Below are 26684 nucleotides of genomic sequence, written 5' to 3'. Positions count from 1 at the left end.
ACACGCAGATGCGAGATTTAGAACGGGGACCTCTTGTCAGGCCAGTCCTTTTTGAGAAAACTGAAATCAATTGCTTTTAAGGATATAATTGATTCCTGTTGGGTTAAAAGATCTTTTAAATTGATATGAGCTTGTACAAAAGAAGTAAATTACTGCAATATACAAAAAATGAAAATAGTTATTTTAGACATTATCAAACATTTTTTCTTGTACTGAAAATTTTATTTCTCCAACGGGAAGTCCCATTTCACCTTCTGTCTCACATATTATGATATCACATACTTACATCTTAAGATTCTCCTTTTGTTTTTTGTTGACTGTAAGTAACTGAAGATGTCTCACAGGTGCTGCTCCTGCAAAGCCGAAGGCAGAGGCGGCAGCCAAGGCTCCATCAGCAGCTCCACAGCCAGCTGCAGCTGCTGCGGCTCCTCCTCCCCCACCACCGCCACCACCACCGCCTCCCTCCGCTGCTCCCAGTGCTCCAGCACCTAGTGCTCCTCCCACACCTCCACCACCAAAACCACAGGCACCAATGAGTTCCATTCCTGTGGCAGCCATCAGACATGCACAGGCCATTGAGGCAGCCACTGTCAAAGTTCCTCCTTCTGACCCTACGTCAGAGATCTCGGGAACACGAACAGAACAACGAGTCAAGATGAACAGAATGCGGCAACGCATAGCACAACGTCTGAAGGAAGCACAGAATGTTAATGCTATGCTAACAACATTTAATGAAATTGATATGGGGTTGGTAAACAAAAAGTTGCTGTTTATGTTTTTCTCTAAAATACACTTTTTTACAAAATTAACCTAATGTGTACAGTCATGGGGAATACATTTATTAATTATTTACAGCACTTTTTTTTTTTTTTACAGAAATATAATGGAGTTCCGGAAACAACATATGGAGACTTTCCAGAAGAAGTATGGCATTAAGTTTGGTTTCATGTCTGCTTTTGTAAAAGCGTCGGCATATGCTTTGCAAGATCAGCCAGTGGTAAATGCTGTGATTGATGGCAATGAGATTGTGTATAGGGATTATGTTGACATCTCAGTTGCTGTTGCTACACCAAAAGTAAGTTTTTTCTATTTTTTTTTTTTCACCTTCAGCTGTTAACTTCTTGCTTTATTCTTAGTAAAGCTGCACGATTTCGGTTTTAAGCCATTTTCAGCTACACTTGATGTAAATTATGGTAGGAAATCATCAAATCTGTGATGGCAAATATAGCCATACAGTCCTCTTGCTCTATCTTGAATGTAAATATATGTCCTTAGCCTAGAACTGTCAACATCGATATAGGAAAAACTGTAAAGTTGTGTCGCTACTTATGAAAACACATTGCCAGGTTAAATTCACATTCACTTCTAAGTAACATGTATTCCCACTTGCTGCACATGCTATGACTAAACAATAGTTTATTGAACTGTAATTAGACAGAATTACCTGCAGTGTTTGCTAATGGAGTTTATCCTTACCACTGGCAGATGTTTCTCATCACATATACTGAAGGATGTTGTACTAAAAAGTTAGTGTTCCACCACATTGCATTCCGCCAGTATTAATGATATTTAATTAAAGTGTTAAGGGGGAGGGGTGTGTGAATTTGCCAAGGTTGTTCATAAGTGTAACCTGTCAGTTCACTAAATTTAATATTAATGGGCTTCCCTAGGTAGTAGTCAGCAATTATGCAAAGATGAGTGTTAGAATTTTTCAGGCCATTCCATCGTAGGAATTTTCAAGTTAGTGTTCCATTATTGTCACTTAAAATGTCAACTTTGCATTGACAGTAAGGATGTGTTTTCTTCAATTTTTGCGTGTGCTCCACAAAGTCAGTGATGGAGTACATGTTTTGTCAAAACTGGAAAGTTCTCATCAAATACATAGATTCTTGTTCTTAGAAAAATAACATTTTATGTAATGGGGTGATTACTTGCTGTACCCAGGAAGTTTGCACAGTGTACGTATATTTAATAGGTTTTTTGTGTGTGTTTGCAAGTTCAATTTAGACTACACAAATGAGAGGTGTGAGTATTATCTAATGATTGGTTGCAAAAGCCTTTGTTGCAAAATACTGGCATGAATTATTTACAGAAAAAAGAAAAACTGGAAGTAGCCGACGTAGGGAAAAATCAGATGAGGTTCAGGAGAAATATTGGAACATGTGAAGCAATATTGACCACTTACCATAGAATATTACCATAGAAGATATGACGATGAAAGGCAAACCTATCTTTATAGCATTTGTAGATTTAGTAAAGCATTTGACAATGTTGACTGGTCCAGAATCCTTGAAATACTGAAGATGATGGTGATTTCAATACAAAGACTGATTTCATACAGCCCTCCCCACTAATCAATCATCTGTGAGTCCTCTTCATCGCTGTGTTGTAACTGCAACCCATGTACATTTGAATCTGCTCGCTGTAGTCATACCTTGCTTTCCCACAACAATTTTTACTTCTCATGCATCCTTCCATTAAGAAATGCACAATTGCTTGATGCCCCAGGATGTGTCCTGTCAACCAATCCCTTCATGTAGTCAACTTGTCCCATACATTTCTTTTCTCCTCTATTCAATTCAGCACATCCTCATTAGTTTTTTGATATGCCGATCTAATATTAAACAGTCTTCTATAGTAACTCATTTCAAAAGCTTCTTTCTCTTGTTGTCTGAACATTTCACTTCTTTACCATGCCACAGACATCCTATCACTTAAATTTAAATTTGAAGTCAGCAATTTTCTCTTTTTAGGAACACTTTTCTCACTGTTGCCAGTCTGCATTTTATATTCTCTCTCTGCTTTGGCCATTGTGTGTTATTTTGCCTCCCAAATAGTAAACATCATCTGTTACTTTTAGAGTCTCATTCCCTCAGCATCACGTAATTTATAGAGTCTCATTCCCTCAGCATCACCTAATTTGAGTACATTCCATTACCTAGTTTTACTTCTGTTGATGTTCATCTCATAACTTCTTTTCAAGACTTTATCCATTCTGTTCAACTTCTCTTGCAAGCCTTTTGCCATCTCTGGGTTGAATTTGCAGACCTGAAAGCTTATTATGGAACTTCCTGGCAGATTAAAACTGTGTGCTGGATCAAGACTCGAACCTGGGACTTTTTCCTTTTGGGGCAAGTGCTGTAGCAACTGAGCCACCCAAGCATGACTCACAAACTGTCCTCCCAGCTTTACTTCCACTGTACCTGATCTCCTTCCTTCCAAGCTTCACAGTTCTTCAGTGGAACTTGGGACTAGTACTGCTGGAAAAAAGGATGTTGCGGAGAGACAGCCTGGCAGAGGTAAAGCTTTCAGGACAGATAATGAGTCGCACCTGGGTGGCTCAGTTAGTAGACCATTTGCCAACAAAAGGCAAATATGCTGACTTTAAGTCCAAGTTTTAATCTGCCAGGAAGTTTCATATCAGTCCACCCTCTACTACAGAGTGAAAATTCATTCTTAATGCTTGTGTTTTCCTACCTGAATTTCAGTTATCTTTCCAAATTTTCCTTGGTTTCCTTTGCTTCATGTTTAATTTAAGTCCTGCGGCCTCTTCCTGAACAGCTGCAAACCATCCTTGCAACACTTCACACGATTCCATTTTTGGTCAAGTGCGAGCAATCGTGGAGCCCATCTTGCGGATAGTTTCCTCATGTCCAAATGTTTATGCAAAATATTATGTACTTATTCATTCTAGATGCCCTCAGCACTAGCAATCTCACACACCTTAACTGTTCTGTCATCCATTACCATATCATGGATTTTATCAATGATTTCTGGGGTCATAAGCTCCACAGGGCGTCCAGAAAGTTCAGCATCACTCATGCCCATATGGCCACTCTGAAAATTTTGAAACCACTTATAAACTGTTTTAATTGAAGATGCAGAATCACCATAGTGTTTAACAAGCTTCTCATTAGTCTCCTGAGCCTTTTTGCCTTTCATAAAGTAATGTTTAATCACCACATGAAATTCTTCTTCATCCATTTTTTGACAATCAATGCTACTAACTTAACATGACCTCGATACGCACTGGTGGTGTCATCTCTCGGACTTTGCACGGGCTTTTCAAAGACCCCTCGTAGTAGCTTCAACTTGCGTGTGCATGTCGGTTTCCATTTAATGAAGCACTGTTGCCAGCCTTCTCTGCAGAAATTGCACCATATTGATAACTTCCTGCCTAGAGTTAAACATTCTCAGTTTGCTAAGCTGAAGAGCATCATTTGATTTAAATTGCAAGAACACTATAGTAATATGTGAACATGTGTATATGAGTGTGCATTTTCTTTTCCATCAGTGCCGTAAAATGTAACTATTTGTTATCTGTATAAAATTAAAACAGATGGCCATCAGATATTTTTGACAACAATATTGTGATATTCAGCACCTGATGTTGTCTATCCATTGCAGTGCTATTCACATAGTGTGGCATACAACCTTAAATAAGTAATTAATGATATGAATATAACAGAAGGAAACATTCCACGTGGGAAAAAATATATCTAAAAACAAAGATGATGTGACTTACCAAACGAAAGCGCTGGCACGTCGATAGACACACAAACAAACACAAACATACACACAAAATTCTAGCTTTCGCAACCAACGGTTGCCTCGTCAGGAAAGAGGGAAGGGGAGGGAAAGACGAAAGGATTTGGGTTTTAAGGGAGAGGGTAAGGAGTCATTCCAATCCCGGGAGCGGAAAGACTTACCTTAGGGGGAAAAAAGGACGGGTATACACCCGCACACACACACATATCCATCCACACATACACAGACACAAGCAGACATATGTGTTATGTCTGCTTGTGTCTGTACATGTGCGGATGGATGTGTGTGCATATGAGAGTGTATATCTGTCCTTTTTTCCCCCCTAAGATAAGTCTTTCCACTCCCAGGATTGGAATGACTCCTTACCCTCTCCCTTAAAACCCAAATCCTTTTGTCTTTCCCTCTCCTTCCCTCTTTCCTGACGAGGCAACCATTGGTTGCGAAAGCTAGAATTTTGTGTGTATGTATGTGTTTGTTTGTGTGTGTATCGACGTGCCAGCGCTTTTGTTTGATAAGTCACATCATCTTTGTTTTTAGATAAATAAGTAATTATGTTGTTATACTATTAATAGAGCTCACTAAATAATCAAACTTTTATCTTGAAACTTCACAGAAAAGATATAATCAATCTTGGAAAAGAATTCGAATTTTGATAGCTCTTACTTTCCAGCCAAGTAATCAACTTGACCTTATTTAACTATTATCTTTGCTCTTTTAAATAACAAATTTTAGACTGGGCATGTTAAAACACACAAATCAAATGGTTTAGTAGAGACTCATGAGTTTAGTATCAAGTTTGTGCGCTCTCTCTCTCTCTCTCTCTCTCTCTCTCTCTCTCTCTCTCTCTCTCTCTCTCTCTCTCTGTTTTGCTAACTAGTCAGCCAGTTACCTTTAAGAGAACAGTACATGAAACAACTGAAGTTATGAAACAGTCTGCCAACATGAATTGTGATAATGGGTATAGCCCTCTGTTTTCTATGCTGCTGGCAGGAGATAGCTACATGCAACAATGTTTGTGAGGCTGCCCCTTTAAGCATGGCAGTATACACAGCAGTCAAAGGCACAAAATACAATGATTTGCCTTGGCTGCCAGCAGATATTGTGGAGCAACTGTCTTGCCCCTCATTCACTGATAGTAGCCAGCAGGAATTAAAATAAAAGCTACTATCAAGTAAGGATGTCAGTCCCACCTTTTTTCTCCTGCCATCCAATCAAAATAAGAGTCCAACGAATTTCCTGACAAACAAACTATGAACAGGATGCAATTATAGTATGTAAAACCTGAATGTAGCACTGGCCCAGAGTCTCCCTGATGAAGGCCATTTGCGACAGTGGTCGAAATGTTTTTTTTAACCATGATGACAATGCAGTTCCATACCTGGATTCATTTCACTGGAGATGACAACAACTGCCAAAACTTCTTGAAAGAACTATGAAAGGTACTGTTTATTGCAACATGGCCATGTGAATTTTCATTCTACCAAAAAAATGTGGGAACAAATTCTAAATCCTCCTTCCGAGCAAAGTAATTTCTGTCTCTTGGGTAGCCTGAAAAATTCATTCAAAGTATTTGGTTTGGGGATAGTTGTACCCTTATATCACTGCATAATTGTGATTAAGATGCCCTGGTCTGTAGATTTACTTTCCTACAAAGTAGATTCTACAGGCTCTAGTTAATGGAGGCAGTCAGAAGGACTAGGAGTTCTGTGGAAAATGATCTCTTGATTTCCTTTCAGCAGGTGATGGAATCTTGATTATTCTGCCTTTATTCTAATGAAGTATGAAATTTTTTACGTATTACTTTGCTGTGTCATGTGCATAAAACACTCCTGCCTGCTGGCAATACTACAAAGATTTTCTGTTAGTAACTGTGTACATTAGGGGTAACAATTTGTGTATGCCATATTATACTTCTGTATTACCTTTTTTTCTATTTTGGGATCATATGTTCAATTTCAGCCTCAATATATTGCTTTGTTACTTGTGCCCTGAATAAACTTCCCTTTTTTTCAGTTTTGGTAAAAGAAAACAAACAATAAATATGTAATGAGTGATAATGTCTGTCTCATGGATTTAGTTTACTGTGTATTATGTGTTTTCATCAAATTATCTCTCAGGAATTAACATTTACTTTTTTCTCAGGGGCTGGTAGTACCAGTTCTGCGAAATGTTGAATCAATGAGCTATGCTGACATTGAGCTGGGGATAGCTGCACTTGGCGAGAAAGCTCGAAAAGGAGCGCTTGCAGTGGAGGATATGGATGGGGGGACCTTCACTATTAGTAATGGAGGCATCTTCGGTTCTCTGCTGGGTACACCTATTATAAATCCACCCCAGTCTGCTATTTTGGGTATGCATGCTATTGTGGAACGACCTGTTGCCATCAAAGGACAGGTAAGTGTTGTTACGGGTGTTTGGTTCTGAAACATTTCCACTCTTGTAAATGAAATTTGTGTCTAAGCTTTGTGAGTATATTCCTCTTATAATACAAGTAACTCTACTGTTAATTGTTGCAATAACTGAAGATTCATGAAGCCTCCATGAAGCTGAATCCATTCGTTAAGTAAATTAATATGTACACTGTCAAACACGAACATCATTAACTCTTGAAAGGATTACTGTTAATTTTACACAGCAGTCGCATATGTATTTTAGATTCATCGTCAGTTGACATACAAATCAAGATGAAAACTTTGTTTGGACTATTGTCTGTGACCTGTTTTTATATTGCACACATTCAGAATCTTGCTCTAATTTATAGGTAGGACTTGAAACCTTCAGTGATCACTGTATTTTCATCTCATGCCAATGGACCTGACATTTCATGTGGAAACCCATTAAAGATTGATACAAACTGTTACCTGCATCTATACCCGAGGTCACTAATGCACCCTAGTGCAGCTGCACTTAATCCATAGATAGCCGGTTCAAATTGTGGTGGTGGATGAAGTTTTCATCATCAGTGTTTGTCTAGTAAGAATAGATGAACTGGTGTTGTGAAATTTGTGATCAGTAGCCTTTCCACTAATTTCCTGGACTCTTTGGACTAGTCCAGTTTCCAGCTTGTGTGCGGAGTCTGGTTAGTCTCCACTATCTATTGAGTCTCTTCTCCTCGTGGGATACCAACCATAGAGGGTTCTGCCTGTTCCCACATTACAAGCATCCATCTCTGTTGCCCAGCTGCCACTGGAATGTCCGTTATGTAACCATCCTTGGGCAATGAGGCCATTTGAGTCCATGTAAGCGAGCATCTTGAGTATTGTAGGTAGAGGGCATTAACATCCAATGCCAGGGGTGGATGGCCATGGCTACTAAAGATGTCAACTGACTCGGTACAGGGAGAATTTTACCTCAAATTACATTTTTAAAACTAAATTTTATGAGATTTTAAATCACCACCTGCATATTTTTATTATTTACAGTGGTGGATCTAAGCATGTGAACTTTATCGATTGCTCCGTCATGTTCCCCGAATTTGTCATTAGTACAGATATCCCAGGACTGCTGTGCAGAATAGTTTTCTATGCTGAGGGCACTGAAGCAGATGACATGGCATTGTGGCAAAAAGTTCCTCATCTGCTCAGATTTCCAAAGTGCAAAGAAAATAATTTTCTGCTGGGTTCCAGGACACACACAGTTACAGGGAAATGAACTCGCTAATGTTACTACCAAAGAGCCTTGTTCTCTTCCATCTCCTGCTCAGTGTTCAACCCCACTGCTAGCTCTTACCATATGTGAACTGGAAGACCCTGTATTGGTGAGAGGCTAATTAAGTGAAAGTGCACGGTAATTAGCTGTGTTCAGTGAAACATTGAGTGCAACCAAAGCTTATCTCCTGCCACAACGAGCTGAAGAAGTAGCAGCCCTTACACGGCTTAGAGTGGGATATTGCCCATTGACACACAGCAGATGATATAACAAATTTTAATTGAGTGTGTCATAAGAAGGTTTTGTATTTTGTTAGGACTCCTTCACAAAATTTTGCTTGTGAGATTTTAACTGTTGCAGAGTGGCGTGGTCAGCCATTATTCCAAAGTATTCACCCACCCACAGTAAATATGTTCATCAGTTCTTGAATTATCACTTAAACTTATTTCAGACTAATGTTGGACACAGTAAAAATTTTCAACAAATATAGTCAGACAGGTTTAATCATACAGTCAATACTAAACATCTGGTTATGGTGTGAATCTCGCATGAATGTCCCCCCAGGGGGTCCACAACTCTTTTGTGGATACGTCCGTGGTGAGCACGGGGCCCCGAGCTAGCGCAGTTCTCCTTCCTTTCCGGGCTGCCCTACCCCCCTTCCCCATCCCTCCTCGTCCCCAATCCCCCCCCCCCCCACCTCCCCTTCACGCTCCCTCTTCTTGGGAGTAATGTATCAAGCCTTCGTCCGGAGACGGACATTTGAACACTCCAGGATCCTGTTTCCTTTGTTTTTTTTTTCTGTTCTCACACTTTCTTCCTCTGTTGGTCTGTCCCTATGTTCACTCTTCTCCTTGCTTTCATGCCCTTACTTCTATCTCTGCCTCATTCTCCTTGCCGTATTCTCCTTGTCTTTTTTCCGTGTTTTATTCTCCGCTTCGGCGTTTGAGATTCTTTCTTCTATCCTTCTCTCTCTTTCCTCTCTTCTTTCCTCCCTGTGCGTGTCTGAAGGCTGACCCATGCGTTCGCACGCGTAGCCGGTGACAGGGTAACGCGTAATTCCCCGCCCTGGGTAGACAAGTAAGGCACACACGTACCCCCTGGTAAAGGCCGGGCCCAGGGAGGGGCGATTGCCTGATCTGTTACCTTCCGAACATGCCGATTGGTCCCTCCGTCCGTTTCTCGGGAGGTGTGATCTGAGGTGTGGACAATCACCTAAGGCGGTAGTGCCCTTTGAGGGGGGCCCTACAAGGAAGGAGCGCGCCATCGGAGACGCTGGCATCATGGGGGATTCATCCGCAATGGATTTCTCTTCTTCTTCTTCTTCCCTGTCTTCTGCTCAAAAAAGAAAGCTAGATGAAACTCCTGTTCCGAAAATTCTACCACCAGCACTGAAGTTTCTTGTTGTCACAAGATCTGACGGTCATGATTTTTCACCAGTCAACACTTTTGTCATTCAGAAGGGTGTGGATGCGATTGTAGTACCAGTGAAATCTTGTACTCGGTCGCGCAACGGTACCTTGCTGTTGGAGACAGAGAGTGTCTTCCAGGCCCAAAAATTACTTCGAGCCACTCTCTTACACACATTCCCTGTACGGGTGGAGACCCACTGCATCTTGAATTCGTTGTGTGGCGTGGTGTATACCAGGTCACTCGACGGACTAACTGATGAGGAGATTCTGTCTTTCCTCTCTGATCAGGGAGTGACGGCCGTCCATCGGGTCATGAAAAGGGTCGACAAGGACCTCATACCGACCCGAACCATATTCCTGACATTCAATAATGTGCAATTGCCTTCACGAATTAAAGCGGTTTTTGAGATCATTTCTGTTCGGCTGTATATACCCATCCCTACAAGGTGTTACCAATGTCAGTGGTTTAACCATACACGGCAGTCTTGTTCAAGTGGGGCTAAATTCATTACCTGTGGAAGGGACGCCCATGAGGGTGACTGTCTACCTCCGTCCCCTCATTGCGTCAACTGCATGGGTGACCACACTGCCTCCTCTCGTGACTGCCCCGTCTACAAAGATGAGAAAAGTATACAGGAAATTCGAGTGAAAGAGAAGGTGTCGACCTCGGCTGCTCACAAGTTATTCAATAGCAGAAAGCCCACTGTTCTTCTGGCAGGGAAATACAGTACCGTTCTCACCTCTCCTCGGCCTACCAGGGAGGTAACTACACAGACATGCGCTCTAACATGCAGCGATTCGCTCATCAGATCGGCCAGTGCTAAGATCGCCTGATCAATGTCTCCTGTTCCTCCCACCAACCCTAAGGCTCAAACATCATCATCTGCTGCTGCTAAGATGAGAACCTCTAAATCAGATGCTCGGACCTTCAAAAAAGAACCGACATGCGAAGATTTCTTGTGTACCCGAACTTCACAGCCATCAACTGTTCTTTCGACAAAATGTAATTCTTCAAAGAAGGCTCATAGTAAAAAGAGTTCTCCATCTCCGCTGAGGTGCGTTTCTTCTCCTGCGCCATCCAGCGGTTGCCATCCCCGACCGTCTTCAGTTTCGCCTGGCCGCACCGCTGGTAGCCGATCATCTGGCCTTTCACCGGCAGAGGAAGCTGCCCCTCCTGACTAGCTCAGGAAGGTGGCAGATGCAACTGTTGAGTTGATGGACCATGACTCACCACCTATCAATTGTAGCAGCAGTGCTCCCTCGAAGCCAGGCCCTCAGCAGCCATCGAGGTTACTCTTTCTTGTTTTTGTTTTTTTTCCCCATAATGGCACTTCTTCAATGGAATATTTGCGGCTTTTGGTCCAACCGAGAGGAACTAAAATTGCTGCTTCGAATGCACTGCCCACTTGTCGTAGGTCTCCAAGAAACGAAGTTATGCCCATGTGATCGTATTGACCTGGCACACTATACCTCTGTGCGTTTTGACCTACCCCCTGTGGCAGGTATTCCGGCTCGTGGAGGGGTCATGTTGCTGGTTTGGGATGATGTCTATTACGATCCAATCACATTGCACACAGATCTGCAGGCAGTTGCCATCTGAATTACTCTCCCCACTTTTACATTTTACATTTGTACTGTTTACACTCCATCATCGTCTGCCTGTACTATGGCAGACATGGTACAACTGATTGCTCAGCTTCCTACAACATTTTTGTTGATTGGAGACTTTAATGCCACCAATCCCCTTTGGGGCTCTCCAGCCTCCTGCCAGAGAGGTTTCCTCTTGGCTGATGTTTTCAACCACCTCAATGTAGTCTGCTTAAATACCGGTGCACCTACCTTCCTTTCGGACACAAAACATACCTATTCCCACTTGGACCTCTCAATATCCGCTATCCAACTTGCACATCGGTTCGAGTGGTATGCTCTGTCTGACACATACTCGAGCGACCATTTCCCCTGCATAATCCATCTCCTGCATCACACCTCTTCTCCACGTTCCACTCGCTGGAACATCTCCAAAGCTGACTGGGGGCTTTTCACCTCCCTGGTGACCTTCCATCATCAAGACTTCTCCAGCTGCGATAGTCAGGTCTCCTACCTCACGGACGTTATTCTCACTGCTGCTGAATATTCAGGGTGTCTACGACCCGGGACAACCGGGAGATCAGGGAAAAACCCGGGAATATTTTGATCTGGGAGAAAACCGGGAAAAACCCGGGAATCTTTTTGAGTTCCGGGAATTTTTCATTGTCTTAGTTTTCAGTTAAATTTTTGTGATTTTGACTGGTAAGAACCAATACTCTAACAAAAAATTTACTGTATCCGACTTCTGCAGAATAATACTGCAGCAACAAAACATGAACGAGAGAAAAAAACGAAAATAAAACTTAAGTCGCAAAGAAAATGCGCCATATACAATAACAAAACACTGTGGTCATAGAAGCGTCTGCCAACAGCAAAGTGTGTCAAAGGCTTTAGGAAGACTGTGCAGTGCTTCTTAACAACAAATTGCCTCCAATGAGCGTGACGTGATGATGATGATGATGTTTGGTTTGTGGGGCACTCAACTGCGTGGTTATCAGCGCCCGTACAATTATCCAATCTTTAATGAGCGTGACGTGACAGTTTTTTACATTAGATTCATTTTAATGCGAGATCTTTTAATGTTTCACACGTACGAACATGCGGGTTTCCTTCGTCATCGTAGCTGTGCAAGTGCAGTGACGCCTGTTATCTGGCGCTCTCTGGCAACTGCTGAAACGTACCTTTCTAATAGGTCATGGAAAAATATTGCGAATATTGCTTTGAAAAGCGTTGCTTTCAAAGTAAATTTCCGTTTATTATTATATATTAACAGGAAAAAAGTGTATTTTCACCCAGGAGAAAGTGTATTTTCAACCGGGAAATCCGGGAAAAGTCCGGGAATTTTTTTTTCCTTGTCCATGTAGACACCCTGATAAACTATGTGAGAGAGTGTACGGCGAATTTCTTAAATCACAGAGCGTTTGACTCCCATTTAAAAATCAACTCTTTGGGGACGACCATATGAAGAATTTTGAGCACAGATGATCAGACATTTACGTCGTTATTAAAAAATTTTACTGGCACATTTATGTGATGTTGATCTTTTTTGCACGTCATACAATATATGTGGAAGCTTAGCTTCTCTTGCAGCTTATTAATTTTAGAGACCAATATTATATGTGATAGCTTTGCTTTTCTTGTAGCAATAATTTTACATTAATTTAAGCCATTAATTTTTCTTATTTGTGTGTTCGCGCTACTTAAGAGTGATCTTGCTATTGGCTGACTACATCACGTGTCAAATGCTGTCATCAGCTGGCGAGATCAGGTGACGTGAGCTGTGACTGGCTTACAAAACCGTGTCGCAATCTTGATTTTAATGCTTCGGAAAGTAACATGCGGTGTTTGGTGGAATTTGAATTTATACCTTTGTTGTTAAGAAGCACTGCACAGTCTTCCTAAAGCCCTATGCAGTGTATATGTTGCTGCACATGAAAGATCTTTCCAAAACTTGTTTTTTTCTCCTGAGTTTCATTTTCTAAAGTGCCGGGAAATTCTACGCTGGTGTATAAAAACATAAACCATAAAAGGATTGATAAGTGACGAGAAAAAGAATACTGTCAGTTAACAGGAAAAAAGTGTATTTTCACCCGGGAGGAAGTGTATTTTCAACCGGGAAATCCGGGAATTATTTTTCCTTGTCCATGTAGACACCCTGATATTCCATCCCTCGTACTTCCTCTTCTCCCCGTTGAGTCCCAGTCCCCTGGTGGACTACGGCATGCAGCGATGCTATTCGTGCTGGACGATGTGCTTTACGCGCCTTCCAACACCGCTCTACAATGGCGAACTGTATCAGTTACAAACAACTCTGTGCACAATGTCGTCGTGTTATCAAAGAAAAAAAGGCTTGCTGAGTGGCTTTCACCAGCTTATTCAACAGTTTTACTCCTTCGGTAGTCCGGGGTGGCCTGCGCTGGCTATCTGGCACCAAGGTCCACTCCCCGATGTCTGGCCTGACTGTAGCGCATGAAGTCCTTGTGGATCCTGAGGATGTCTCAAATGCCTTCGGCCGCTTTTTCGAGGAGGTCTTGAGCTCTGCTCATTACCACCCTGCCTTCCTCCCGCAAAAACAAGCAGAGGAGGCAGGGCCACCTTCTTTCCAGTCTTTGAATCGTGAAAGTTACAATGCCACCTTCACCATGCGGGAACTCGAAAGTGCACTCGCCCGATCCCGATCCTCTGCTCTGGGGCCATATGGTATCCATATTCAGGTGCTGAAGAACCTTTCTCCTGCAGGTAAAGGCTTTCTTCTTCGCGCCTATAATCACATCTGGACTGAAGGTCATGTTCCCACACGCTGACGTGAAGCAATTGTTGTTCCCATACCCAAACCAGGAAAGAACAAACACCTTCCTTCCAGTTACCGCCCCATCTCCCTTACCAGCTGAGTCTGCAAGGTGATGGAGCGCATGGTAAATTCTCAATTGGTTTGGCTCCTTGAATCTCGATGCCTACTTACCAATGTGCAATGTGGCTTTCGTAGGCGCCGCTCTGCAATTGACCACCTAGTTACCTTGTCGACCTTCATTATGAACAACATTTTGCATAAGCACCAGACGGTGGCTGTGTTCTTAGATTTGGAGGAGGCTTATGACACCTGTTGGAGGGTGGGCATTCTCTGCACCATGCACACTTGGGGCCTTCATGGTCGCCTCCTTCTTTTTATTAATGGATTTTTAATGGACCGAATGTTCAGGGTACGTGTGGGTTCTGTTTTGTCAGATGCCTTTCACCAGGAGAATGGGGTGCCCCAGGGCTCCGTTTTGAGTGTGGCCCTTTTTGCTATAGCTATCAATCCAATAATGAATTGCCTTCCAGCTGACGTTTCAGGCTCCCTTTTCGTGGACAACTTTACGATCTACTACAGTGCTCAGAGAACATGTCTTGTCGCTAAGGGTTTCCGTTTTTCTGGTGAGAAAACGGTTTGTATGAACTTCTGGCGTTACAAACAGTTTCTTCCACCATCCTTACATCTCGGTCCCGTTGCTCTCCCATTTGTGGAGACAACAAAATTTTTAGGTCTTACATTGAAAGGAAACTTTGCTGGTCTCCACATGTGTCTTACTTGGCTGCTTGTTGAACCCGTTCCCTAAATGTTCTCCGTGTTGTCAGCGGTACGTCACGGGGAGCAGATCGAATGGTCCTGCTTCACTTATATTGGTCCATTGTCCGATCAAAGCTGGATTATGGGAGCTTTGTCTACTCTTCTGCCCGGCCGTCCATCTTATGCTGTCTAAACTCTATCCACCATCGGGGGTTCTGTCTGGCGACTGGAGCATCCTACACCAGCCCTGTTGAGAGTCTGTACGCCGAAGCTGCCGAATTACCGCTAAACTACTGGCACGATATGTTGCTTTGTCGGTATGCCTGCTGGCTGATGTCAATGCCTGACCACCCGTCATATTTCTTTTTCTTTGACAACTGTCTCGACCACCAATACAGGCTGTGTGTCTCTGCCCTGTTACCTCCTGGAGTTCGCTTTCGTCGCCTGCTTCAGCAACTTGATTTTACCCTCCCTACAACTTTTCGAGTGCGTGAGAGCCTGACGCCACCTTGGCTCGAGGCTCAGGTTCGTGTTCACCTTAAACTCAGCTCGCTCCCAAAGGAGAGGACCACGAATTCGATATACCGCTCGGGGTTTGTCGAACTTCGTTCGAGGTTCGCTCATAACGTCCTTATTTACACAGATGGCTCCAAGAATACTGCTGGCGTTGGATGTGCCTTTGTCGTTGGAGATGATACCTTTCAATACCGGCTCCTTGACCAGTGCTCAAGCTTTACAGCTGAGCTTTTTGCTCTCTATCAGGCTGTTCAGTATATCTGCCGCCATCGTCATTCTCCCTATGCCATCTGCTCTGATTCCTTGAGCGCCATTCACAGTCTCCATGACCCATATTCAGACCACCCTCTCGTGCAACAAATTCAATGGTCCCTTCAGTTGCTAGCTGATACCGGCGCTCGTGTCCTTTTTGTGTGGGTTCCTGGCCACATTGGTGTGCCTGGGAACGAAGCTGCTGATGCTGCGGCCAAGGCTGCTGTCCTCCTGCCTCGGACAGCTCCCTTTTGTGTCCCATCAACTGATGTTATTGGGGTTCTTTGTCGGCGCGTTTCATCATTGTGGCATGAGGCTTGGTCATCTCACCACGAAAATAAGCTTAGGGCCCTCAAACTGATCCTGATGGCTTGGACGACCTTCTTGCGCCCTTCCCGGCGAGAGGAGGTCATTTTGGCTAGGTTGCGGATTGGGCATTGCCGCTTTAGCCACCGCTATCTGTCGTCCGGTGACCCCGCCCCGCACTGCCCCTGTGGTCATCCATTGACGGTGTGCCATGTTTTATTGTCCTGTCCCTGTTTTATTCTCTCTCATGTTGTTCTGTGTCTGCCATCTACCTTACAGGAACTTTTAGCTGATGACGCTCAAGCAGCTGCTCGTGTCCTTCGTTTTATTACACTGACATACTTGTCGAAAGAGGTCTAACTCTTTTATTTTGTTTCTCTGTGTCTTTGTAAGTACTTTCTGATGTTGCCCCCTTGCGTTTTTCTACGCTATTAGTGCACTAACGTTTGTGACTGGGCACTAATGACCTTAGTAGTTGAGCGCCCTAAACACATAAATAAATAAATAAATAAATATAATAGAGGGAAACGTTCCACGTGGGAAAAAATATATTTAAAAAGAAAGATGATGAGACTTACCAAACAAAAGCGCTGGCAGGTCGATAGACACACAAACAAACACAAACATACACACAAAATCTAGCTTTCGCAACCAATGGTTGCCTCGTCAGGAAAGAGGGAAGGAGAGGGAAAGACAAAAGGATTTGGGTTTTAAGGGAGAGGGTAAGGAGTCATTCCAATCCCGGGAGCGGAAAGACTTACCTTAGGGGGAAAAAAGGACAGGTATACACTCGCACACACACACATATCCATCCTCATATACACAGACACAAGCAGACATTTGTAAAGGCAAAGAGTTTGGGCAGAGATGTCAGTCGGGGCGGATGTACAAAGGCAAAGATGATGTTGAAAGACAGGTGAGGTACGAGCGGCGGCAAATTGAAATTAGAAATTAGCGGAGATTGAGGCCTGGCGGATAGCGAGAAGAGAGGATATGCTGAAGGGCAAGTTCCCATCTCCGGAGTTCTGACAGGTTGGTGTTAGTGGGAAGTATCCAGATAACCCGGACGGTGTAACACTGTGCCAAGATGTGCTGGCCGTGCACCAAGGCATGTTTAGCCACAGGGTGATCCTCATTACCAACAAACACTGTCTGCCTGTGTCCATTCATGCGAATGGACAGTTTGTTGCTGGTCATTCCCACATAGAACGCTTCACAGTGTAGGCAGGTCAGTTGGTAAATCACGTGGGTGCTTTCACACGTGGCTCTGCCTTTGATCGTGTACACCTTCCGGGTTACAGGACTGGAATAGGTGGTGGTGGGAGGGTGCATGGGACAGGTTTTACACCGGGGGCGGTTACAGGGGTAGGAGCCAGAGGGTAGGGAAGGTGGTCTGGGGATTTCATAGGGATGAACTAAGAGGTTGCGAAGGTTAGGTGGACGGCGGAAAGACACTCTTGGTGGAGTGGGGAGGATTTCATGAAGGATGGATCTCATTTCAGGGCAGGATTTGAGGAAGTCGTATCCCTGCTGGAGAGCCACATTCAGAATCTGATCCAGTCCCGGAAAGTATCCTGTCACAAGTGGGGCACTTTTGGGGTTCTTCTGTGGAAGGTTCCGGGTTTGAGGAGATGAGGAAGTGGCTCTGGTTATTTGCTTCTGTACCAGGTCGGGAGGGTAGTTACGGGATGCAAAAGCTGTTTTCAGGTTGTTGGTGTAATGGTTCAAGGATTCCGGACTGGAGCAGATTCGTTTGCCACGAAGACCTAGGCTGTAGGGAAGGGACCGTTTGATGTGGAATGGGTGGCAGCTGTCATAATGGAGGTACTGTTGCTTGTTGGTGGGTTTGATGTGGACGGACGTGTGAAGCTGGCCATTGGACAGGTGGAGGTCAATGTCAAGGAAAGTGGCATGGGATTTGGAGTAGGACCAGGTGAATCTGATGGAACCAAAGGAGTTGAGGTTGGAGAGGAAATTCTGGAGTTCTTCTTCACTGTGAGTCCAGATAATGAAAATGTCATCAATAAATCTGTACCAAACTTCGGGTTGGCAGGCCTGGGTAACCAAGAAGGCTTCCTCTAAGCGACCCATGAATAGGTTGGCATACGAGGGGGCCATCCTGGTACCCATGGCTGTTCCCTTTAATTGTTGGTATGTCTGGCCTTCAAAAGTGAAGAAGTTGTGGGTCAGGATGAAGCTGGCTAAGGTAATGAGGAAAGAGGTTTTAGGTAGGGCGGCAGGTGATCGGCGTGAAAGGAAGTGCTCCATCGCAGCGAGGCCCTGGACATGCGGAATATTTGTGTATAAGGAAGTGGCATCAATGGTTACAAGGATGGTTTCCGGGGGTAACAGACTGGGTAGGGATTCCAGGCGTTCGAGAAAGTGGTTGGTGTCTTTGATGAAGGATGGGAGACTGCATGTAATGGGTTGAAGGTGTTGATCTACGTAGGCAGAGATGCGTTCGGTGGGGGCTTGGTAACCAGCTACAATGGGACGGCCGGGATGATTGGGTTTGTGAATTTTGGGAAGAAGGTAGAAGGTAGGGGTGCGGGGTGTTGGTGGGGTCAGGAGGTTGATGGAGTCGGGTGAAAGGTTTTGTAGGGGGCCTAAGGTTCTGAGGATTCCTTGAAGCTCCGCCTGGACATCAGGAATGGGATTGCCTTGGCAAACTTTGTAAGTAGTGTTGTCTGAAAGCTGACGCAGTCCCTCAGTCACATACTCCCGACGATCAAGTACCACAGTTGTGGAACCCTTGTCAGCCGGAAGAATGACGATGGTTCGGTCAGCCTCCAGATCACGGATAGCCTGGGCTTCAGCAGTGGTGATGTTGGGAGTAGGATTAAGGTTTTTTAAGAAGGATTGAGAGGCAAGGCTGGAAGTCAGAAATTCCTGGAAGGTTAGGAGAGGGTGATTTTGAGGAAGAGGAGGTGGGTCCCGCTGTGACGGAGGATGGAACTGTTCCAGGCATGGTTCACTTTGGATAGTGTCTTGGGGAGTTGGATCATTAGGAGTAGGATTAGGATCATTTTTCTTCGTGGCAAAGTGATATTTCCAGCAGAGAGTACGGGTGTAGGACAGTAAATCTTTGACGAGGGCTGTTTGGTTAAATCTGGGAGTGGGGCTGAAGGTGAGGCCTTTGGATAGGAAGAGGTTTCGGATTGGGAGAGAGGTTTGGAGGAAAGGTTAACTACTGAATTGGGGTGTTGTGGTTCCAGATTGCGTTGATTGGAATTTTGAGGTTTTGGAGGGAGTGGAGCTGGAAGTGGGAGATTGAGTAGATGGGAGAGACTGGGTTTGTGTGCAATGAGAGGAGGTTGAGGTTTGCTGGAAAGGTTGTGAAGGGTGAGTGAGTTGCCTTTCCGGAGGTGGGAAACCAGGAGATTGGATAGTTTTTTAAGGTGGAGGGTGGCATGCTTTTCTAATTTGCGGTTGGCCTGTAGGAGGATGCTCTGAACAACCGGTGTGGATGTGGGAGAGGAAAGATTGAGGACTTTTATTAGGGACAGGAGTTGATGGGTGTGTTGATTGGCTGAGTGGATGTGTAGGTGAAGGATTAGGTGGGTGAGGGCAATGGATTGTTCGGTTTGGAACTGGTATAGGGACTGATGGAAAGAAGGGTTGCAGCCAGAGATGGGAACTTTAAGTGTGAGGCCTTTGGGGGTGATGCCAAATGTCAGACAAGCCTGAGAAAATAAAATATGGGAGTGTAATCTGGCTAGGGCGAAGGCATGTTTGCGGAGGGAATGTAAATAAAACTTAATGGGGTCGTTGTGGAGGTGTTGTGAGGGTGACATGGTACTAGAAGGTGGAAAGTGGAACACGAGGCTGAAATGAAAATGAAAATAAATATAAAAATATATGGGGAGAGATAAAGGTAAAACTAGAAAGCAAATGGAGATCTGGTGTGAAAAAAGGCGAAAAAGGGTTGGTTAGAGCTGGGCTGTTGATCCTGTGGTGAACTTGTGTAGGTAGATAATGATGTGCATAAAGGTTAGGTGGTTGTGTTGCCGCCAAAACACGTTAAAGGGTGGAGAAATACAGGAGAATTTCGAAAAAACTACGTGAGGATGTATTAAAAGTGTGGTTTGGTGGTGACAGATTATGGAATTATCCAAATTGAACCATGCCTGGAACAGTTCCATCCTCCGTCACAGCGGGACCCACCTCCTCTTCCTCAAAATCACCCTCTCCTAACCTTCCAGGAATTTCTGACTTCCAGCCTTGCCTCTCAATCCTTCTTAAAAAACCTTAATCCTACTCCCAACATCACCACTGCTGAAGCCCAGGCTATCCGTGATCTGGAGGCTGACCGATCCATCGTCATTCTTCCGGCTGACAAGGGTTCCACAACTGTGGTACTTGATCGTCGGGAGTATGTGACTGAGGGACTGCGTCAGCTTTCAGACAACACTACTTACAAAGTTTGCCAAGGCAATCCCATTCCTGATGTCCAGGCGGAGCTTCAAGGAATCCTCAGAACCTTAGGCCCCCTACAAAACCTTTCACCCGACTCCATCAACCTCCTGACCCCACCAACACCCCGCACCCCTACCTTCTACCTTCTTCCCAAAATTCACAAACCCAATCATCCCGGCCGTCCCATTGTAGCTGGTTACCAAGCCCCCACCGAACGCATCTCTGCCTACGTAGATCAACACCTTCAACCCATTACATGCAGTCTCCCATCCTTCATCAAAGACACCAACCACTTTCTCGAACGCCTGGAATCCCTACCCAGTCTGTTACCCCCGGAAACCATCCTTGTAACCATTGATGCCACTTCCTTATACACAAATATTCCGCATGTCCAGGGCCTCGCTGCGATGGAGCACTTCCTTTCACGCCGATCACCTGCCGCCCTACCTAAAACCTCTTTCCTCATTACCTTAGCCAGCTTCATCCTGACCCACAACTTCTTCACTTTTGAAGGCCAGACATACCAACAATTAAAGGGAACAGCCATGGGTACCAGGATGGCCCCCTCGTATGCCAACCTATTCATGGGTCGCTTAGAGGAAGCCTTCTTGGTTACCCAGGCCTGCCAACCCGAAGTTTGGTACAGATTTATTGATGACATTTTCATTATCTGGACTCACAGTGAAGAAGAACTCCAGAATTTCCTCTCCAACCTCAACTCCTTTGGTTCCATCAGATTCACCTGGTCCTACTCCAAATCCCATGCCACTTTCCTTGACGTTGACCTCCACCTGTCCAATGGCCAGCTTCACACGTCCGTCCACATCAAACCCACCAACAAGCAACAGTACCTCCATTATGACAGCTGCCACCCATTCCACATCAAACGGTCCCTTCCCTACAGCCTAGGTCTTCGTGGCAAACGAATCTGCTCCAGTCCGGAATCCTTGAACCATTACACCAACAACCTGAAAACAGCTTTTGCATCCCGTAACTACCCTCCCGACCTGGTACAGAAGCAAATAACCAGAGCCACTTCCTCATCTCCTCAAACCCGGAACCTTCCACAGAAGAACCCCAAAAGTGCCCCACTTGTGACAGGATACTTTCCGGGACTGGATCAGATTCTGAATGTGGCTCTCCAGCAGGGATACGACTTCCTCAAATCCTGCCCTGAAATGAGATCCATCCTTCATGAAATCCTCCCCACTCCACCAAGAGTGTCTTTCCGCCGTCCACCTAACCTTCGCAACCTCTTAGTTCATCCCTATGAAATCCCCAGACCACCTTCCCTACCCTCTGGCTCCTACCCCTGTAACCGCCCCCGGTGTAAAACCTGTCCCATGCACCCTCCCACCACCACCTATTCCAGTCCTGTAACCCGGAAGGTGTACACGATCAAAGGCAGAGCCACGTGTGAAAGCACCCACGTGATTTACCAACTGACCTGCCTACACTGTGAAGCGTTCTATGTGGGAATGACCAGCAACAAACTGTCCATTCGCATGAATGGACACAGGCAGACAGTGTTTGTTGGTAATGAGGATCACCCTGTGGCTAAACATGCCTTGGTGCACGGCCAGCACATCTTGGCACAGTGTTACACCGTCCGGGTTATCTGGATACTTCCCACTAACACCAACCTGTCAGAACTCCGGAGATGGGAACTTGCCCTTCAGCATATCCTCTCTTCTCGCTATCCGCCAGGCCTCAATCTCCGCTAATTTCTAATTTCAATTTGCCGCCGCTCGTACCTCACCTGTCTTTCAACATCATCTTTGCCTTTGTACATCCGCCCCGACTGACATCTCTGCCCAAACTCTTTGCCTTTACAAATGTCTGCTTGTGTCTGTGTATATGAGGATGGATATGTGTGTGTGTGCGCGAGTGTATACCTGTCCTTTTTTCCCCCTAAGGTAAGTCTTTCCGCTCCCGGGATTGGAATGACTCCTTACCCTCTCCCTTAAAACTCAAATCCTTTTGTCTTTCCCTCTCCTTCCCTCTTTCCTGACGAGGCAACCATTGGTTGCGAAAGCTAGATTTTGTGTGTATGTTTGTGTTTGTTTGTGTGTCTATCGACCTGCCAGCGCTTTTGTTTGGTAAGTCTCATCATCTTTCTTTTTAAATATATAAATAAATAAATAAAATCACACAAATGTTTTGGGCAGTTTACCAGTGCCCTCCATAACATGTAATGACCGAGGACTTCTTGTTCAGTATAGCATTGTTGTTGTTGTCCACTTTTAACTTTCTGTACTGGTATTTTATCATTAAACTTACCTAGTTAGTCTGCTGTGCTTTATATGTATTTTTATGGCTGGCCTTTTATAAATCTCAAAATGACATAGAAATAGGTAGCACTGGTGTTGAGAAGCTTCTGAAAGAGTTGGAAACAAACAAATCTTGATGTCTGGATGGAATCCCAATTTGGTTTTACAGAGAGTACTCTTCAGCACTGGCCATTTAGGTTGTATTTTTAGTGAATCTCTTGCCCAGTGCAAATTCCCAAGTGACTGGAAAAGGCGCAGATGATTCCTGGATAAAAGAAGGATAAAAGAATGGACCCGTAAATTATAGACCACTATCCTGTGCTGCAAATTCGTGAGAATGTTCTAAATTTGGATGTACTAAATTTCCTTGAGGGAGGAAAACTTCTGTCCACAAGACAGCAGGGTTTTAGAAAGCATCACTTGTGTGAAACTCAGCTTGCCCTTTTCTAGCAGGTTGCCCTGCCAACAATGGATGAAGGGCAACAGGCAGATTCCATATTCCTGGATTCCCATATAATATATGATACATTCTCACACTGCAGACTTTTAATCAAGGTATGAGCATACGAAATAGGCTCTGAGATATGTGAGTGGCTCGAAGACTTAACACTTCTTAAGTATACTTAAGAAGTGTTAAGTCTTCGAGCCACTCACATATCTCAGAGCCTATTTCGTATGCTCGTACCTTGGTAAATAAATATAAACACAATCTGATGTGTAGGGGTGAACAGCAATCTGTGACTGTTTGTTGATGACACTTAGTTTATGGTAAACTTTGTCAATGAGTGACTGTAGGAAGATACAGGATGACTTAGGTAGAAATTCTGTTTCCTGTGATGAATGACAGCTGTCTCTAAATGTGGAAAACACTTGGACTAGAATAAGAAAAGCTATTCTGCAATGTTTGGATATAGTATCAGTGGCGTGCTGCTTTACACAGTCACATTGGTTAAATATCTGTGCATAACACTAAAGAGCAGGGGAAATGGAATGAGGTCAGTTGTAGGGAAGACAGGTAGTTGACTTCAGTTTATTAGGTGAATTCTAGGACAGTGTACCCCATCTATAAAGGAAACAGTGTGTAGAACACTTGTCTGACCCATTCTTGAGTACTGCTTGAGTGTTTAGACTCCATACCAGGTTGCATTAAAGGAGACATTGAAGCAATTCCTAGGTGTGCTGCTAGATTTATTATCAGTATGCTCAATCAACACACAAGTATTACAGAAATACTCCGTGAAATGGGAATTCCTGGAGGGAAGAAGACACTATTGAGAAAATGTAGAGAACCGACATTTGCAACTGATTCCAAAACGACTTTACTGCTGCCAGTGTACATCTTGGTTAGGGACCACAGAGACAGGATTCAGACTGCATACTGAGGCACATAAACAGTTATTTTTCTCTCCCCCCATTTGACTAATAGTGCTACAAGTTACCTTTTGCCATGCACCATATGATGCGCCAAGTGCCAGCAGGTTGGGTGAGCAAATGGCTCCCACACTCCTTCAAATTGGGCATGGTGAAGTGCAGTAGATCCCTCTGAAAGGTAGCCTACCACATATGCTGGCCTGGTGTGGTGAGCTGTGGATGCTCATGGGTGCACGTACCCCTGGGGAGTAGATTTGTAACAGCCCTGGCCTAGACCTTATACATTTTGCAAGTCTGGTTAAATATAAAGCAGCTGGCAACAAGAGAATCTCGAGGCTCAAAAACTTGTGATATTGTTATTTGTGTTAAACAGACAAGACAGCAAAAGAAAAAAAAAAGTTTAGTAAAGATGTTGATGGAAGGGAAAAAGCTGCTTCTTAGCATGTGTCGTTTGTGTTATAAATTAACTAGGTGGACGTCAGAAGGAATAGTGGTTCCTTGCCATTAAGTGATAATGAGAGAATGAGGAAAAGTATGAGATGCAAGTGCAGATAAAAATGAAAGTAAAAGAGGGAGAAGAAAATAAGATCAAAATGGGGGACAAGGAAAAGTTAGGTCATTAAATGCCTGGCTTTAGTTATTGACAGACAAATAAGAGACTGTAAATATGAGAAGGAAAGATGATATAAAATTGCCACACATTACGTCATGGGAATAGCTAGCACTATTTTCAACATGTTACTAGGTTCAGAAACTCACTAAACTGTTCCAAAATGACTGGAAGGAAAGTACCTGGATTCATATTCCACTAGCCACAAAATGAAACATTTCTGTTTTGTCACACATGCTCCAGTTGTCCCTTCCCTTATTGGTTACATCCAGTGACGTGTATGCACTGAAAGTCGCCATTAAAACTTAGTGCATTGACAATTCATTACTTTATTTCACTGCTAAATGTTTTACTTCCAAATAATCTGTGTCATAGCCTTTGTTACAGCTAGCTGTAATGTAGTTTTGCATTTTAAATGCTAAAATTATTGATGTGCAGTGCAAATATTTAACTTCTTTCTGTTCCTGTACCTGAAATCTTGTACCAACTAAACAATTTGTTCTTGCATTCTAGGTTGTTATTCGACCCATGATGTATGTTGCTTTGACATATGACCATCGTCTCATAGATGGTCGTGAAGCTGTTTTGTTTCTACGGAAGATAAAGGCAGCTGTTGAAGATCCAAGAATTATGTTACTTAATGTGTAAATTAGTGGCACTTTCTGTTTTGTCCATAAATATTTGAACAAAAAGTAATAGGCAGCTAAGCCTAGAGTGACTCTTGGTCTGCTCAGCTACCAGTACCCCCACAACTAGTGTTTTAGAATGGTGTAGCAGACTTTTCACATTTGTTAGCAAAACTTATATCTAAATTTGTTTTGCTAACATACAATTCCTATGTCCATATTTTATTATTTATATAATTGTTGTGCTGATGTGGTGCTGAATTATTCAACTCTGCGACACTCAAGCAAAAGTGGAGATGAACCATTGTATTTATTACTTTGTATTACTGCACTTTATTTTCAAATGCCAATCACGCTTTTGTAATAATGAATCTGTATTTATTGTACATTAAAGCAAGTGTGTGTGTGTGTGTGTGTGTGTGTGTGTGTGTGTGTGTTGGTTGAGAGATGTTGGGGGAGCAATTAGAGCAGACAAACATGTATAAAAGAAGTCAACAAAATTAACATCTACTTACAAATTTTTTGAGATTTTTTTGTTTCATCACATGTATCTGAGGAAGATAAATAATTTTTTAACTCTCAACATGCACTTTTCTACCCATGTCACATGTTCAGACTATATAGCGTACACTCAGTAAACAAAAGATGAAAAATATGCTGTTCTTGTAATACTTTCCTTTTCTGAGTTGATATACTATGATTGGCATTACTGAAGGAATGTAACATGCAAGTGCAAATTTTCTGGAAGCAACCTGTTACAAACATCAGATTGTGCTCTATTTGTATATAAAAATTTAATTAAAGTTGGTTTTGAGAAAGCTCTGGCATTTGTTTTTCAGTAATTATTGTGCAGTTGGTAAAATAACAGCAGACCTTTACGAATGCAGAAGGCATATCACACTGTTGAGTTTGTCGACTAGATGGGAATATTAAACTTGTCTCCACCACCTGAACGAGGAGTCCTGATCATTATGTGGGGTAGAAGATGCTAGTAAACCTCCCAAAAAAATTCATGCAAGTTGCACACTGTAACCAGATGTTTAGCACTGAGTGTAGAACTAAATCTAACTACATTTGTGGAAAATTGTTACTGTGTACTAACATTAGTCTGAAATTATTTCAATAAATAATTCAAGAACAGATGAAGGTATTTACAACTGTTGTAATTGGCATTTGGTGTACATACCATGAAGCCAGCACCATATTATGTAGTTAGTATATCTCATGATTAAAGCAAATTTGTGTAAGTACATACAGAGCGGGCAATTATTTTAGGTTATTGAAGAAAAAAGAGCAAATACAATAATTTGTTCCAAAGGCATGTTCTGATGTCATTTTCTGCTTATATGATAAGGTAAGACAGTATTTAGATATTTCCTTTATCACTTGACAAGTACACCTATTTTATTTACTTCATCACAAGATAAATTCGGAGTATTGGTTTAAATTGACAAATATAACATCTGTACTGTGAATGTACTTATACAAATTTGCTTTAATAATTAGATGTGCTAAGTATATATTATGGTGTTGGCTGTATGGTATGTACACCAAATGAAATTAACAGTTGTAAATATA

At 43.3% G+C, this 26684-nt stretch overlaps 1 protein-coding gene across 1 annotated transcript in view; it reads left to right on the top strand.

Moving 5' to 3' along the window:
* The window catches only part of LOC126175714 (dihydrolipoyllysine-residue succinyltransferase component of 2-oxoglutarate dehydrogenase complex, mitochondrial), a 74008-nt gene extending 48465 nt beyond the window's left edge, over positions 1–25543 (top strand). The window contains exons 7-10 of the mRNA XM_049922650.1: positions 345–747; positions 877–1075; positions 6691–6942; positions 24994–25543. Coding sequence (XP_049778607.1) covers positions 345–747; positions 877–1075; positions 6691–6942; positions 24994–25128 — 989 coding nt within the window. The 3' untranslated portion in view covers positions 25129–25543. The remainder of the gene's footprint in view (positions 1–344; positions 748–876; positions 1076–6690; positions 6943–24993) is intronic.
* The last annotated feature ends 1141 nt before the right edge of the window (positions 25544–26684 follow it).

This window comes from Schistocerca cancellata, chromosome 1 (genome assembly GCF_023864275.1).
Source record: "Schistocerca cancellata isolate TAMUIC-IGC-003103 chromosome 1, iqSchCanc2.1, whole genome shotgun sequence".
NCBI classification, from domain to species: Eukaryota; Metazoa; Arthropoda; class Insecta; order Orthoptera; family Acrididae; genus Schistocerca; species Schistocerca cancellata.
The sequence above is the reverse complement of the archived record's forward strand: the minus strand, read 5'-3'. Positions and strand labels throughout refer to the sequence as shown.